This window comes from Rhinolophus sinicus, chromosome 17 (genome assembly GCF_057876585.1).
Source record: "Rhinolophus sinicus isolate RSI-liver-muscle chromosome 17, RSI-T2T, whole genome shotgun sequence".
In the NCBI taxonomy this organism is placed as follows: Eukaryota; Metazoa; Chordata; class Mammalia; order Chiroptera; family Rhinolophidae; genus Rhinolophus; species Rhinolophus sinicus.
This window is the reverse complement of record NC_142517.1, coordinates 180,088,002-180,105,158: the sequence shown is the minus strand read 5'-3', so window position 1 is coordinate 180,105,158 and position 17,157 is coordinate 180,088,002. Positions and strand designations below refer to the sequence as shown.

Genomic DNA, 17,157 nt, shown 5'->3' with positions numbered 1-17,157 from the left:
ATCAAAGGTTGTTAGATGGATTGTATAATCAAGTAATCACAGGAATAATGGTTAAAATTAATAGTGAATCAATGAGTCTTTGGAAACTAAAATGCATGCTAGTTTTAGGAGAAACCTCAAAGATAGCATGTGGGCTTTGGTTACCATTGTTATGGAGCAATCGATGGAAGTTTGTAGAAGAGACCACACACACAGACCAGTTCAGTTTGGCCAATTTATGCTGAGCACCTAGTTTGTTGCTGCTATGGGGATAAACAGGAGTAAGTCTTTATCCTGTGAGAGTTCTCAGTCTTGGAGGGAAGATATCACACAACAGTCTATGACAATAATGGCTCTGCCTGGAGCACTTGCTGTGCGTGGGCCAAGCATCATGCCTGCCTAGAGCTCAGTTTACTTACATGACCTTAACTTCGCTTATCAGTTTTCTAAGGTCGATATTATTATCTCCAATTTACAGAAGGGGAAGCAATATTTTTTCCCCTGCATGTTTATTGTGCTGCCTCTTAGCACAGTATGTTAAATGCCTTGCCAAGGACTTAGACTGGTGTCTGACCAGTGAAAGTCTAATCTTGGCTCTGCTGTGGGGTCTTGAGGAAATTTTTAATTTATTTGAGCCAGTTTTCTCATCTATAAAACGGAAATAACGATCTCTTACCTCAGCTCTGAGCTTCACTGTCAATATCCTCAGACAGCTTTCCTCTACCACTCCCAGGAATTTTATTCCCATCACTCCAATTACTTGATCCCGTTACCCTGTTTTAATTTTTTTATAGCCTTTATCACCATCTGAAATTATCTTATGTGACATTTGTTTACATGACTGTGTTGGCCTACCCACTTGAATGTAAGTTTCATAAAGGCAAGGACTGGGCCTTTCACGGTCACCCTTCTGCCCCCAGAATCTGGTTTGTGGCACACAGTTGGTATTCAATAAGTATTCTATGAATAGGAAGTGGTGTAGGCGACAGTTAATGGCGACAGAAAGGAGAAAATGACTGTACTTATGTTTAATGTCCTTGTGAACAATTCCACTATATTCCCTTAGAAAGAAAAGAAAATCATGGAAAGCTTTGAATTATGCTGTTAAGGTAGGTACAAAGGTTCAAATTTGTTTTTTTCTAATCATTACTGAAGTTTTGAAAATAGTTCAGTTCCATCATCCGGTACATGATAGTCCATCCTGACCTGAGCCGACCTTTCATAAATGGAGCAGGGAGGCCAATAGAACACACAGACACACAAAATGGCATCTTTCATACACGTGACTGTGAGAGATGCTGAGAAAAATCTATAACCAGAATCACCTGAGTAGGTGTTTGGCCTTCACTTTCTCCCACAAGCATTAACCTCAGAGTGAATGACATGTCTTACTATGTCTACAAAAGCCACCTCCAGGCACCACTGACTTACTGTTTATCTTTCCCATTGTTTCAGGATTCTGAGAAGCGAACCCCGCTTCATGTGGCTGCTTTTCTGGGAGATGCAGAGATCATCGAACTCCTGATTCTTTCAGGTAAATACCAGCTGTACTTCAAGTCAATTGTAGATAAAAAGTTTAAATGATCAACTTACTAGATTGATTACTACAGTCAGCCCAAACAAAATTTCCTTTTTGTGCTCATGGAAGTTTATTTGATCAGTGATTTTTTTTATCAGTAGATGAAAGACAGTGCAAGAAGCTGTTCTTGTTGAAAACTGACTTCTCCAGTAAAACTTTCATTTTGCTTTGAAAGTCTGATTCCTGTCTAATCAGGCCCAGTATTATAGATGAATTTAGTATATTTGGATATACTCAATTCAATATATTTGGATATCTTCTTACATTTTTCCGTTGTAAAAAAAGAATAAACAAGAAAACTGATTTCTTAAGATCTATATGAATACACACAAGTGTGTGTGTGTGTGTGTATTTACCTATATTTAAATTGCACTGCAAAACAATGCTCTGTTTTGTTTATGGATATATGACTGACTGTGTAATAGAAATATAAAAACATGGAAGGAAAGGAAACATCAACTTCTGGATAGTGGTTACATCTTAGAAAGCAGGTTGAGTGAGAGATAGTTTCAGGGAAAGATGAAAAAGAGACTACAACTCTGTAAAATATTTTATTTTTTAAAATTAGAACAAATATGGCAAACAATGTTAAATTTGATTTGTGTGAACACTGGTCCTCGTGATATTCTCTTTAAGTGTATTTTAAGTATTTCATTTGATTTAAACCTACCAATGGTTTCAGTTTTGGAAACCTGTATGCTGATACAGCTCACCAAACAGGTTTCCAAAACCAGTATGCGCTTTCTCCCTTGAGTATTTGCTAGAAAAATCCCTGCACTGATCTGAGCATGTGCCTGTGTCTTAGTGTGGATTGTGTGCAGACCTGCTGGCTTTCTTCCCCCTCCTTTTTGTTTGGGAAGATTAAAATCTGGAGGAAATGCCTCTGCCCACAGACTATGCAAAAGACCTGTACTTTGTGTGCAGTAGCAAAGGGAAACTAAAATTCCAAAGTAAGCTGCACAAAGGTAGGAGCTGATACATATGTTTAAGCAGATGTGGAGAACATTGTGGAAAAGAAACAAGAATTGTGTCAAGCTACACAAGGAAGATGCACATTGCCCTACTTTTGTTGTGTTCGTCTCCTTGAGGTGGCTTTCCCCAGGAAACAGGTGTTCTGTGCCTTCTAACAGGTGTGCCCTGTGCTCCTGACAATCGCATGGAGCTTAGGTTAGATTTTGTGGGGCATTCCCTATGTTTTTGAGAACAGGCCTTCTTTCTGACAATTCTAAAGATAGTCCAAGGCTATGCTCTAAACCGCCATGTATTGTTTAGTGCTGGCAAAGACTATGGCTAAGAGCCAGCACACACCTGGCCAGTTGTTCTAGCAATAGAAATTTGGCCCATGGAAAATTGTAGGCAGAAGTCAGTGGGGGTATAAAATAAAGAATCTTGTGCTATGACACCTAATAGTTCCTACTAGCTATATCCACCATTCAAATGTTGAAATAAGAGACATCTCAGAGAAATGTTGGCTTCACATATGGTACAAATTTAAAACTTTGTCTTAGAACCCCACGTTTGGCTTTTGTTTGGTTGGTTTTCTACATCTGCAAGGACAGGTTTTAATTCTGTAGCATGAAGTCGACCCACCTATTTTCCTCAGGTATCTTGGAGTTGGTGATTGAGAAACGTGGTTTCACATCACCTTCATGTGGGTGTGCAGTCCATCAACCTTTCTTAAATGTGCCATATTCAGTAGAGCCAGGAGAAGCTGTTCCATATATCTTGGTCTGTATGCCTCTTTGGTCTTAGAGTTACTGAGCTGTTAACCTCTCTAGAATAATTTTGGGTGGCGCATGCTATGGAATTTTTCCTCCTCCCTCCATCAAATTAAGAAGACTTAGAGTAAGAGAGAACATTATAGAAATTCTTTAAAAAAATTTGCTCAACTGCAGAAGCTTAGGCAAACTCTTGGAATTCACACGGCTTTAATTTTCAATTTGTATATCATATTCCTAAAGAAATATTCTAAGAGCCTGATGATTTCATCTTTGAGCTTACATCTGGCAGCTGACCCTTTAGGGAATCCAACCAAACTGTTTTCTAACTTAATAATGAATGAGGTGCTAATGATTGGACAAATAATTTGGTCTTGCTGGAATAGCCCATTCCAGCTGTGTTCTCTATTGCTGTATTAACTTGCAGAGCGTAGTGTAACCCAAGCCTGCAAAATTCCTACTGACATTATCTCCTGTTAGCCAGGTGGATGGAGTCCTGAATGCCTCTGAGCACACAGGGAGGAACGTAGGCCTTGCAAATTGCCCCTTCTTATAACTGCCAGTCCAGATTCTGGCTTTATTCTCCGCCCCCCCACAGCCCCTACTTTAGCTTCTGCTTGGGGACTGGTCTAGTTAGGCTTAAGGCAGAGAGAAGGAAAGGAGCTTGCTAAATCATTTGCCCAGAGACGTATGAATGAGATCGGTGTAAACCAATCAGTGGATAAGAGTTAAGAGACAAGGGTAGAGATATAGGAAACAGAGCACACAGAAAAGTGACCACAGTGACGGTACCATGTAGAGTAACTCTGGGGATGCACAAGGGTTAGAGAGTTCTGGGCTGAAGGAAGAAACCTGGAAGTACCCACCCTCTAACATGGGAGTGTTTGTGAGGTGTAAGTACTAATTAAAAATAATAAATGTAAATAAATAAATAAATAAATAAATAAATAAATAAATTTATTAGAACATAGGCCACCAAACAAATGGTATTCCTATAAAATTATTTCCTGTGATTTTTCGAAATGTGATTTCCCCTCCCAATGCAAATTGCCTCCAGAACTGTGGCAGGCCATGGTTTTCAGTTTCATGCATAACAAATATTCATCCTCTGAGGTTGGATTTTGTTGTTGTTGTTATCTTTTTTCTAGAAGTGAAAGAGGGGTGATTAAATCAGGCAATGATGATTTTGGCCCCCAATGCAGTGTGATTATAAAATGATGAGCCATTATCTGGTAGGTATGAAAACTGGCTCTAAAAGCAAGCCCAAGGGGGAGCTCTAAAAATGTTCCAAGCAATTGCCACATACATGGAATTATCATATACTCTTCCAAGGTCATTGCTTTGAAGGACAGTCTCCTGGGCTGTAATAAGATTTGGTCTGTTTGTTAAAAAAAATCAATAGCAAGCTGACTTCATTGTATTATAATAATATTTCATATGATTGTGTTCATAGTTGTTTATTTCTATAATTAAAAGCCAAACTTTGGATAAATCAGCCTTAGGAATCAATTACTCTCTTTGCCCTATAAGATATTCCTGTCACTTGTCTACCATTTTTCTTTGTTCTACTTCTTTCTTGATGACAGGGCTAAGAGAACAGAAATATTGCCTCTGGAAAAGATGCTCAGAGTTCTTGTTACTCCTGATCGCTATGAAAATGATATTAAGTGGTAATAGGGATAAGATTTTTTAAAAAAATGCCCGTAATTTATAATCAGAGTTTATGCCTGACAACTTTTAGTTGGGTCTGTGTTTCTGAAGAATCAGTATAGCCCTGCACTTTTAAAAAAACATGTTTAAGCTTTAAAATGCTTTTGCCTTTAAATCATTAGACATGCAGACTCTGTGTCTGTCAGTGCACAATGGTGCCTGACAGGCAGGTAAATAACGTGGAGCTTCCTGTAGAAAAATCAGTTATAAATATTCAACTCAGAGCCAAAACCAGCTGACATCTCCCTCTGACATGTAAACAAGACTCTGGGAAGCGTTCGGAGGAAGAGGACGAGGAAGCCAGGAGCAGGGGATGACACTGATGAAATACTGCTCGGTCCTCATGCAGATAACTCTGCTTTTGTCATAATAATTCTGTTGTTCAGGGAGAGGAGGTTTTCCCGGCAGCTGCCTATTCAATCTTCTGGAGGAGGATGAGTGGAGGGATGGAGGACTTCAACAGGGACCGAAAGAAGCCACTTGCTAGGTTTCTAATTATCTTTTAACTCCTCAAGTGACTCCAAAGCTGCACGGAAACAGTGTTGGTATTGTTTGTTACACACAAGGGGTGTGTTGCTTTATGGTGCTCTGCGTCACTTTTCTCCTTGAAAGAATTTTAATATTAAAAGCCACATTTGGATCTACATAAAAATGAAAGTTTTCAGAATATATAAACAATAATAGTAATAACAATACAATGCAAGTGTGTAAATACAAATTATAAGAAAATACAATAATAGAAAAATAGGTGAGTGATCACTTCAGCAGCACATATACTAACATTGGAAAAACAGGGGAAATAGGAAAAAGAACATGAACAAGCAGTTCTCAGGGAAGGAATTGTAAATGGCCAGTAAACAAACATATTTGAAGACAACCAACCTCACTATTAAACAGGAAAGCACAAAAATGAGATACTGTTTTCTTCTAATCAGGTATGTAATATTTTAAACGACTGATAATATCCAGTTTGATGAGGAAGTGGGGAAAACTAAGTGGTCTTGTACACTGTGTGTGAGTAAACTGGCACACTTTGTAGGGTTGAGACTATGAAAACCAAAAGTGTGCATGACCTGTGACACAGTAAGCCCATTTCTAATTATCTGTCCTAGACAAATACCTACACGTTCGCATAAGGAGTCATTTTATGGATGTTCATAGCATCATTGTTTGAATAGTGAAATATTGGAAACAAGTGAAATATCCATCAATAGAGTGAATGTCTTAAAAAATGTGGCATTTATATGTTGGAATTCATGTGGAAATGAAAAAGAATGGACTCATTCTCTAAGTATCAACATAGGTAGATAAGAAATATATATTGTTGAGTGAAACAAGGAGATTCAGGGTGTTATTACAATATGATACAACATACTAAAAACATACTTACGAAACAATGCTATAGATTTTTAAAAATTATTCTATAATATTTTAAATATACAAAAATAATATTGTACTGACCACTTAGCTTAATTCTCTCGATTTTCTATGGGTACATATATTTGCACATGAAGGCATAAAAGAAACTGGAAGCATGTGTACCAAACTCAGAGCAATGGTTTTCTTCAGGGAGTAGGGAGAGTGCAGCATTGGGGATGATACTCAAGGGGACTTTACTTAAGTCTGTAATGATACTTTTCTTTTTTTAAGAAGAATTAATTCGTGTATTATTTGTGTGATCAAAACATGAAGAAAAATAGGTCTGTTGCTGTTCATTGTGTTAGGCAAATTTTCATCGCTTCAGTTCACACCAGCTCATTTGAGGAGATGTTGCTGAATTTCTCTTTTAACCAGAAAGCATCCTTCAGTTGGCAACTATTAATTTAGGTCTGGCCTGGGCTTAGAACTGTGCTAATGGCAGATGCCCCCCAGTCTTTATCTCTTAGTCCCTGATGCTGCTTTTAGAAATAGCAAGTGATTATTATATAGTGCTTACCATGTGCCCAAAAGTTATTTTCAGGGCTTTTGTGGTAGATCCTTCTAGAGACTGTTCACTGTTCTTACAAAAATGGACTCATTCCATGTGTAATGTTTCAGTACTTGCTTTTTTCACATGACAATATTTTGTGGACATCTCTCCACATTATTAAGCATTCTTATAAAGCATCCCAGCTACATCGTATGGCTATACAATAAGTTATTTAACCCACTCTTCTTTGTCTAACAGCATAGTGGTTTCCAGTATTTTATGACAAACTTTTTATAAAACATCCTTGAAGATTAGTCTTGATATTCACCCATAGTTATTTCCTTTAGAAGCATGTTGTAGAGCGTTCTAATGCATAGACACACAAAGACAGAAATAGGTTGTATGTATGAGGTGGGGGGAGAGAGGGAGAGGGAAAGAGGAGAAAGAGGGAGGAAGAAGAAAGAGAGGGAGATTGAAGATAAGATTCTGACATGCAGTGGCAAAAGCAGGTAGACCCAGATCTGGGAATGTACTACACTCATAGACCATACCCTCGTCTGTATTCTGGTGGGCTGGCTGCAGAGGGAGCTACTGGGATGAGATACTTCGATTCAAACTGTGATGATAACAAAGTGGCCTTTGGAGAGACAACAAAAGATGCCCTAAGACTCTAGATCTCTGCCACTTCTGTGGTCCTGCCTTTCCTGGGTGTGCTTACCTTGCCTCTGCTCTACAGCTGAGGATTCTACCCCTGGGATCAGCTGTAGTGATTGTGGAGAAAGGAGAGCAAAAGAAAAAAACAACAAAGAGACCAGCAAGTAACATATTATTAACTTGAAAATTTCTTTTCAAATTGGACTGTACAACCATCAGCATCTTGCTACCATTCTCTTATTCACCTGGGGTGAGCCTTAGGAAAATCCTGGAAGATACTATATGGCTGGACCACTTTACATGGAAAGGATGGAAATGTCATTTTTACATCAAGGGCCACTAACTGAGAAAAAAATATTGTAAAAAGAAAAAAAAGCAACTTAATCCGCCTTCCCCCCATTTGTATTGAGAAACATAAAACTTTACATGTATTAGTTCTCTTAAAAATATTTTGTTAGTAAATATTTCAAATGTACGGAAAAATGTGAAAATTATAGAATTAATATACCCATGTACATCAAACTTTGCGAAACCAACGTTTCCATATTTTCTTTTTTTAAAGAAAATAAACCATTGAAGACACAGTTGCAGCCCGTGGGGTATAGGTATTCATCCTTTTTCCTCACCCTCCCTTCCTAAAGACAACAACTGTCCAGAATTTGTATGTTTTCTTTAGCCATATATACTTTTATTGTATGTCTGTGCTTCTATAAACAACATACAGAAATGTTTTTGTAAATTTAAAAACTTTGTGTAACTGTTAGTAGGCCATAGGTATTATTCTGCAAATTCATCTGTTCATTCAATATCATTTTTCAAGTGCATCTGTTTATGTATAGAACTTCAATCTGTTTATTTCATGACAGTGTAGCATTTCATTGTACAATTATATCACAGTATATTTATCCATTTTCCTCTTGATCAACATTTAGGACTCCAATTTCTTGCTGTTACAAACATGCTGCAGGGAACATACTTGTAGAAGTGTGAGACTTTCTCTGGGGTATATGATTGGGGTGGAATAACTGGGTGGTAGGGCACACACATTGTCAATTTTCCTAGGTAGAACCAAATTGCTTCCCAAAGGGAGCTGTACCAATTCACACTCCAACCATCTGTATTTAAGTCTTCCTGTTGCTCCATACTCTTACTAAATCTTGGCATTGTCACACTTTATAATTTTCACCAATTTGATAGGTGTGAAACAATATGTTAAAGTCACTTTCATTTGCTTCTCCCTAATGAATTTTGAGGAGCAGTATCTTTTCATGTGTCTTGCCATTTGAGTTCCTTCCTCTTTCATTAACTTTTTAAGTTTCTACACAAGCAATACAAAACTTACTCTGTCGAAGACTATAAATAATAAAATACGTATTTCTGTTCCATATTATTAGAACCAGTGTTTGGAACTAGGGAGAGAAAGATGTGATAGGAATTCTATGCTTCTCACTTCTTTGAGTCCTAGATTTAGAGGTGAATGAGACATTAGAACGGCTAACATTTTTCTAGTGCTTTGCAATTTACAAATTGCACAAGAATCGAGTACATTTTATTCTTCCAACCACCCAGTAAAGTGGGTAGAAATTATTATTATTGTGTTGTTGTTAGCTCATTTTACAGATTAGTTAGTGGCTCTTCGTCACTGGGCCAGTAGGTGCTGAAGTCAGAACTCAAACCTAGGTCTTCTGACCGTGAATCCCACTGTCCTTCCAAGACCTCATTCGTTTCTCTCCAGAGCATTTAGCCCAGGATTTCCTACTGCTGGGAGACAGGGATTTACTGCCTTTGATTCTTAGCATGTGCAAACTTATTTTATTTGGTCCTTATGGATGCAAGGGGCTTGAACTGTCTCAGGTAAACTGCCCAGATGGAGTTAGAGTTAAGGACTCAAGTAATTTTAAGCCTGATAAACTAAGCAACAATTTATCGGTGGTTCTCAACCTTGACAGCATATTATAATAACCCTGGGTACTGGGGAACTTATAAAAAAATACCTGTGCCCCGTTTCAAACCAATAAAATCAGAATGGGGGGAGAGGAGACATTTTATGTCTTTGTTTTAGGGATTATGATGTTCTTGTTTTCTATAATTGATATTGTTGATGGTATTCGTTCTTCAGTTAAAGAGAAAAAAGTGTAAATTCTATGATTTATTTCCTTTTAGTTACTGCCGTAAACTAAATTTCTAGCTCACTTTTACCCATGAAAGTCTTTTTTTTTTTTCAACCCAAGTTTTCTGTTTTTTAGCTGTCAGCTGGCTTTGGCCTCACAGAGATTATTAGTCAGCCCCTGCTTCCACTTGACTCACTTTCTTGGCCCTTGTGCCAAGGCACCGCCTTTGTACTTCCTCCCCTCTGCCTTACTTTCTAGTTTCTTTGATTCATCCTTCACTCTTCTTCCTCAACAAGCTTCCTTCCTTGTTGTCTAAGGCTAAAATAGTCTCATCTTATTATATCTACAAAGGTATAATATGTATATATTTTATCTTCCTCTTTTGCAGCTCTTTTATAAAACTTTCCATATCTGACCAGAAGATTGATCAAAACCCTAAACCTTTTCCAAAAGGAAGTTCATATTGGGTGTTTCATCAGTTAAATTATAGACTTGGTGCATTTGCACTGTGGAGAGGGTGTCGTAGAAGGAGGCATATTCTGCTTTCCTTGAATCCGTTCCTACAGTTTTTGCTGCATGATGGTGATGTGACCCCCAGAGAGTAGAGCATGAGACACATCCCTGAGTGCGAGCTGGTTCTGGCTCATGTGGAAGTCTGTCTGCCTACCCCATGCTGTGAGAGAGCCATAGGCTCCATGTTGTGTCTGTGCAAAAGCTCTGTGGAAGCTGGCTTCTTCTTACCAAAACATCTGGCTATTCCCAGAGAAATAATTGTGATTCCTAGATAAAATAGATTTCTGCTAATCCCCTCAGCCCAGATGAAATCTCATCAGAACTCAGCTTCACAAGATTTGTTTGAAACTTAACTGGTCTTTAGTATACATTTGTTGGAAGACTGCTCATGCTGACAGTTTGCCAAGAAAAGTACTGTGTACCCTGTGACATAAATAATGACTAAACATATATGATTATATGTTATATTCAGGATTATACATTATCTTCAGGAACACACACACACACACACACACACACACACACGCACGCACGCACACGCACACATACCTGAAAAGTACTTCATTTTTTAGAACCTACTTTTTCATAGTCCTAGAGACGCTCAGTCTTCTTACAGCTGTATCTCCTACCCAGTGAGACACTGTATGTCTTATCTGCTCTTGACCCAATTCTCATAACATTTTCAGCTCCTGATTTTGCTCCTTCTACTAGTGTACTGGGTGTCTCCTCCTACCTGGTTGCTAGAAAGCACATGGCTGATACAAAGAAAAAAACAAAACAAAATGTGGTGCTTGTAGCAGGCAAATGAGAGTGCATGATACCGCATTTGCTATAACATCAACAGAACTTCTCCTGACTGCCTTATGTCTCTAACTCGTGCTGTTTGGTTCCAGGCGCCCGTGTAAATGCCAAGGACAACATGTGGCTGACCCCACTGCACCGAGCTGTTGCCTCCAGAAGTGAAGTGAGTGAATATCTTATTTTCCCTAGCACCTCCAGTCCCTAGAAAGAGAAAAAACGCTTTCTGCTGAATTAGGGAGGGATTCTCACTGGTGAGCAAAAGGCTTTTAGTTCTAATGCAAGAGGTTTACCTTTTAAAATTGAACAGCTGTTTATTTGAGTGCATCCTGCATGCCATCTATGGTGCTGGGAGGGGGTGCCTGGGGTAGTCCCAGATGGGTGGTGTGACCCTTGACTTCAGTGAGTTCTCAGACTGGAGGGGGAAGCAAACAGGTAAGCAGATCAGTACACTATCATAACTGGATTGGAGGAGGAAGCAAATAACTGTCTGCTTGAATAGAGGAAGTCTTCCAAGAAGAGATGTCAATTGAGCTGACCCTTAGAGGATGAGTAGGGATTTACCAGGCCAAGAGAAGCAGGGAGGGCCAAGGCAGGGGCATAAACATGCTAGAGGACCAGAGGCACGGAAGTGAATGAATGGCGGGTTCAACTGGAGGGTTCAGCTGGAACACGGGGTGTAGAGGAAGGTAAGTCTCATAGTAGAGGTTCTGGTTAAATGCAGAGGGCTGGGTGTCCTCTGAGCAGGGTGGGGTTGGGGGTGGTCACAGCAGAGATCAATGTGAACCTGGCAGGACTTGGAACCTTGTGAGGTGAGGTGGAAAAGAAGCCCCTGGATGGATGGTGATGCCATTAACTGAGAAAGCAGAGGCAGAGGAGCAGGGGCCAGGAAGTTAATCAGCTCTGTTTGAACATGCCGAGTTTGGCAAACATGTCACTGGAATGTAAGCTCCCTGAGGGCAGGTATCTATATTATGTTCCCTGAGGTATCCTCATACTACATTGTAAGTCTGGTACGTTGTAGTTGCTCAAGAAAGAATTTATTTTTGAATGCTGGAAATTCGGGTGAAGATGGCTAATGGATTACCATTTTTATACAGGTCTAGAACTAAGAACAGAGAGGAATGCAGGGAGGGGTGGCAGGGAACCCTAGAGAATGTGAGCCTTGAAGCCTGGTCAGAGGGCATGTCCACCATCTAGGGATACAAGAGGCTCTAACGGTGGAGGTACTTCACATGGATTATTAGTCTTTGCAGCTGTTTTACCAAAGGAAGCTTCTCCTCTGCTGCTGGAGAAGGTGATGTTCCCCAAGTACACCGAAGAGCAAGAGGTGTTGCTGAGAATGCATACACCGATGTTACAGGTGCCGCTGCTTGTCATCAGTGTCAGCTTTTCCTCTTTGGAACTCTCTAGAAATTTCACAGTATATTTGGTAGATGATAGTTAGCTTAATGCCATAATCTTCCTTCCCGTGCTGTGTGATTTGGGTAGTTTTTATGAGATTGGTTGTATTGTCTTTCCAAATAGCCCATATGGAATGAGGGAGACGTATGATCTTAAATTGCCTAGCTCTGATCATGGGGAATTCACTCTTCTTACGGTTCCACATTTCATTTCTGTTTTACCTGGGAAAGCTTGTTCAATGGGCTGCTTGAGTTTGTACAACCAGTTTCATGAAACCAGCTCCTTCACACAGGTATTTTTCCTCATCTTTTAATACTATTTGATCTTTGGTAAACTAGAAAAAAAATTAAAAATCAAGTATCTTTTGAAAAATACGGGTTTGTTTCCTCTTTTAACAAGAATCAGATCTTTCTAGTTCAGAAAAACATTTACTAAACACTTCCTATATACCAGGCACTGTGCTTGCTGATGGAGTTACAGCAAAAAATAAGACACATGGCCTTGTCCTCAGGAAGCATGTAGTCTAGTGGGACAGAAAGACACAAAAGCAGATGATTTTAGTGCTATGTTACTTTTCCCAAGTGATCGCGACCTTTTTGGCTCAACTAGCTGCAAAGGCTTCAATCCTCAAAATATCCATTTTCCATCAACCATCAGCCTGCCTTCTTTACATATTTTTAGTGTGTTTGAATTCAGTCAACCCAGGATGGATCAACCTTTATATCTGAGAAAGGCATTTGTTGCTTTTCTAAGGAATCAATTCTCTTGCAGCTTTGCTGGACAAAAAAAGGTGTTTGCAGGTGTTTCTTGCAAGGAACGAAATAAAATGCAAACAGGCCCTGAGCTGTGAATAATCAGGGTCATCTATAAACTTGCAAAAGAGGATACCTTCATATTAATATCTGTCACAGCAAGTTGAAAAGTTTCTGATGAAAATTGAAGTGTCTGTAACCATTGTTCGAAATGACTGCGGACATCTAAACTCCAAAGCACATCGCTCTGCTGTGGAAGTCCTAAATTCAGATTTCCCTTTTTTGAATTCGATCCTGTTGCCATTACTCTTATGCTACACCCCCACACTCCTTTCAAATAATAGCTCAGGAGAGGGAAGAAGACTTGAGGGGTAAAGAACAGAGAAGGTTTTGCTCTGGGATTGTGGAATTTGGCTTTTAGCACTTGCCAAAGGGGCTACGTGTGTTCAGCATGTGTCTATTGCTTGGATTGATAAGCACTGAGATTACTTACATGAAAAGGTATTAACAAAAATTTCTTCATTGAAAGGCTTATAAACTCTATCTTGTCCTCAAAGCCTCTTTCTTCTAAAGTGTAAGTAAATTGATCTCACAGGGTTCAGTGTTCAATCAGGGAAGCAGAATCACCATGAGAGATACAGAATAAGCTATTTACTATAGTAATTAGACATTACATAATTGTACAAGCTACTGAAGAAGTTTACGTCAGACTGTCACCTTGGCTTCTGTGTGGACTCGAAGTCACTGTAGGCCAGCAGGATCTACAGTTGGTAAGAAAATCTGGACATGAAATGGGGGAGAACAGAACGCCTATCTGTCTCTAAAATGCCTCAACATCGTGGGCGTGGTGACTTGCAGAAGGAGCTGCATGCTTTACCTCTGAGCTTGCACATACCTGGCCCAAGAATGGGAGAAGCTGAAAAAGATACAATTGGATCTGAAGAAGCATCAACCCAGTACTGCCCTATTCCAACACATTGATCCGGCTGGTCAGTGACATCATGCATAAGCTATAATATTACCTGGCAGCCAACACACCAGTCAGTCTGTGGTTTCATTTATGCCTTCCAAAACTCATGCAGATTACTTTTATGGCCAACCCTAAATGGAACAATACAGGGAGGGAACTCTGGGAAATGTAGTTCAACTTGACACAATACAAAACTACCATTAAAATCGTTATTCTATTTTAATTAAAAGGATCTTCTAGACAGTAAGTTCCTTGAAATGAGTGCCACACCTATTGCTTGTCATTGTATTTTTAGCATCTAGCTTGCTCAGTAAACAATTGTTTTTTGAGTGATTCGTTAAAGACTGGGGTCTCAACTATGTTAACATGATTCTCTGTGCAACTGCTAACACTGACCTAGTATAAACCACAGAGAATGTTTGTGGTAATCATCTTTCGTGCATGCAAGATAAACTGACTTGAAGCTTGTTAAGGGAGTGTGGCATTAGAAGCCAGTTAGACACTGGAACCTGCAAAATCAGGAGGAGTTTTAAAATTGCATCAGTATAAGTCAAAGATATCAGTACAAGTCAAAATTTCTGAGCCTTCTTTCTACCCCTGCACATTTTATGTTCAGATTTCAGTGCCTGGAAAGTTCGTTGCTAAATTCATTTCCTGAGCCTGTTATAACAATAAGAGTATCAGATCATTATATTGTTTAAACGTCCACCCATGCCTGACATCATAAAAGCTCCCCTGCAGACAAGGACGTAGATCAAGACACAGTCATATCCCTTAAAATCATCCAACATAAGTTGGGTTCTGGAAATAAACCTTCAAGACTTATTTGGTACTGACCAGGCTGTGTTGTGTGCTTCCTTCTAGGCCCAATCCCACATCCTCCTCCCACCTTTACCTCTCCCACATCTGGGATTCCCAAGAAGGAAACAGACAAACAGATGATTAGAGCCAAACAGCATTGTCTCCTATTGATTCACTCATGCCCCCTCTAACTACTTCCATGGCTGTGAAGAAAAGAAGATAGTCTCCTACCAAAATATTAGGGAAATATATTTTGCAGTTCTAGGTAACATAGATGAGCAGGATTTGGGGCTTCCAGGAAGAATTTTCTGAAGTGTCATGGTGAATTGTTTCATATTGTTTCCTCTGTTTAGCTTACTCTTGTATTTTTGTTTTTCTTTCTTGGAAACGAGCAGAAAGGAATTAAATGCATACAAACCTGGACAGTTTAATGCATGTTTATGGAAGCCCAGTTGATGGAAGGCTCTGTTAAGTGCTATAGAGGCCTTGGGAGGGTGCAAAGTGAGGCTTCCGGACATGGTATTTAGGGCAGACAGCCTGCGTTCAAATGCAGCTGGCCTCTCACACAGTTCATTTTCTTCTATAAAGAACTGATGGTAGCACCAAAGGAGAATTGCTGGAGCTTTCACTTCCCTCTTCTAGAGGCTATCTTTTGGTTAGAAAAGTTAAAAATGGTTGTATCTTGTCTGCGGGGTAGAATGGAGGATGTTGCGTCCAAATATATATTGTCATGATGAACATTTTTTGAGCATGCCCTTTCTGTGCGGTATTCAATTTTAACCTCGGAATCACTCTTTGTGATTGATACTGTTATTAATCCTAGTTTAGGAAATGTTATCTCAGAAAAGTTAAGTGACGAGCCTAGGACACTATAGCCAGTAAATGGAGGAGAGTGTAACTAGAGAACCTGCCCTTTTACCCATCATGCTCTACTGCTTCCTTCCAATCACAAGAGAATCTTGATGGATTCTGTTCCAACCAATAAAATGGGTATATGCTTGTGTCTGTACAGATAGAAGTCCCAATGGGAATAAAGATGTTTCCCAGAGCTGAGCAGGATAAGTATTTTATAGCTTAAATTTTAAAAACTCATGCTTTCCCCTTTCCTCTAAAAAAATTTTTTTTTTCATTATTGTGGGCTAAATTATTGTAGGCAGGAGAATTGAGAAAATTATATGGGACACTAGGATGTTATTCTTTCTTTCAACTATCTTTATGATTTAAAAAGATGGCCACATAGAGAACATAGATCCTACCTGGAATAGGAAGAAAGTGAGCATTTTATAACCTGTTAGGCTGTAGATGAGTGTTACTCAGGTTTAGTGTGCATTCAGGACATCTGGGTGCTTGTTAAAAGCACCTGTTCTAGAACCTCACCCGCAGGATTCTGATAAGGCCTGTGGTTGGGCTCAGAAATCAGCATTTTGAAAAGAAGATTCTGGTGCGTGTGGTCTACATACTACACTTTGAGACCTGAGATTGAAGGTTGGGAACACTTTAGTATCTGGCCTTCCCGTTGTTCAAAGCCAGCGCTTCTTGAATAATTTCCTTTGAATTCTTTCCTATCCCAAAGTCTTCAGCGAGCCCCCTTTGTATTACTAGTTCTTAGAATAACTGTACTCTAATAATAATTACAATAATAAAGGTGGAGTTTAGTTTAATAATGGGGACTTCTATAGGAATAATCTGATTAATTGAACAACTTAGTTGGGCACCGATTTACACAATTCTTACAGAATATGAAATTGCTATAAGCAATAGAGGAGGAAAGCCCCAGTGATTTAAGTAATAGAGTAAATGCCTTCAGGACTTGAGTGCAGCCTCAGGGATGTCACCCCACAGTAAATGCCTTGTTAATACTTGCATATCGTTTACTTAGAGAGTTTGCTAATGATTATACTAATATTTTTATTCTACCCATAGTGTATATTGAATATACACTATGTGCAAGGCATCTGCCGGGCTTTGTAAAGCACAGAAAATTGTGTAAGACTCAGACCCTGGCCTAAAGCAACTTGCAGTTTATGGAATTTGACATTGCTTATGCCTGCAAGGACTCTGTATTCATAAACAATTACTTTTCCATGAGTAATTTATGGCCACTTAAAAGCAATGCACATTCAAGAGTAAAAAAAACCAAATATTAGGGGTGACAGTTTAAAAGGACACATGCGTCCTATTTCTTCTCATCTCTTCCATGTGCCACAGTGTATGTTTCTACTTCTTATTACAGGGTCAGAGTGGCCTTTTGTGAAAAGA

At 39.2% G+C, this 17,157-nt stretch overlaps 1 protein-coding gene across 11 annotated transcripts in view; it reads left to right on the top strand.

The window, feature by feature from the left end:
- The window catches only part of ANKRD44 (ankyrin repeat domain 44), a 289,820-nt gene that overhangs the window by 146,677 nt on the left and 125,986 nt on the right, over window positions 1-17,157 (top strand). For all 11 annotated transcript variants that reach the window (XM_088794450.1, XM_088794447.1, XM_088794444.1 and 8 more), the window contains 2 exons: window positions 1,435-1,513; window positions 11,067-11,137. In XM_088794450.1, the coding sequence (XP_088650576.1) occupies window positions 1,435-1,513; window positions 11,067-11,137 (150 nt within the window). The remainder of the gene's footprint in view (window positions 1-1,434; window positions 1,514-11,066; window positions 11,138-17,157) is intronic.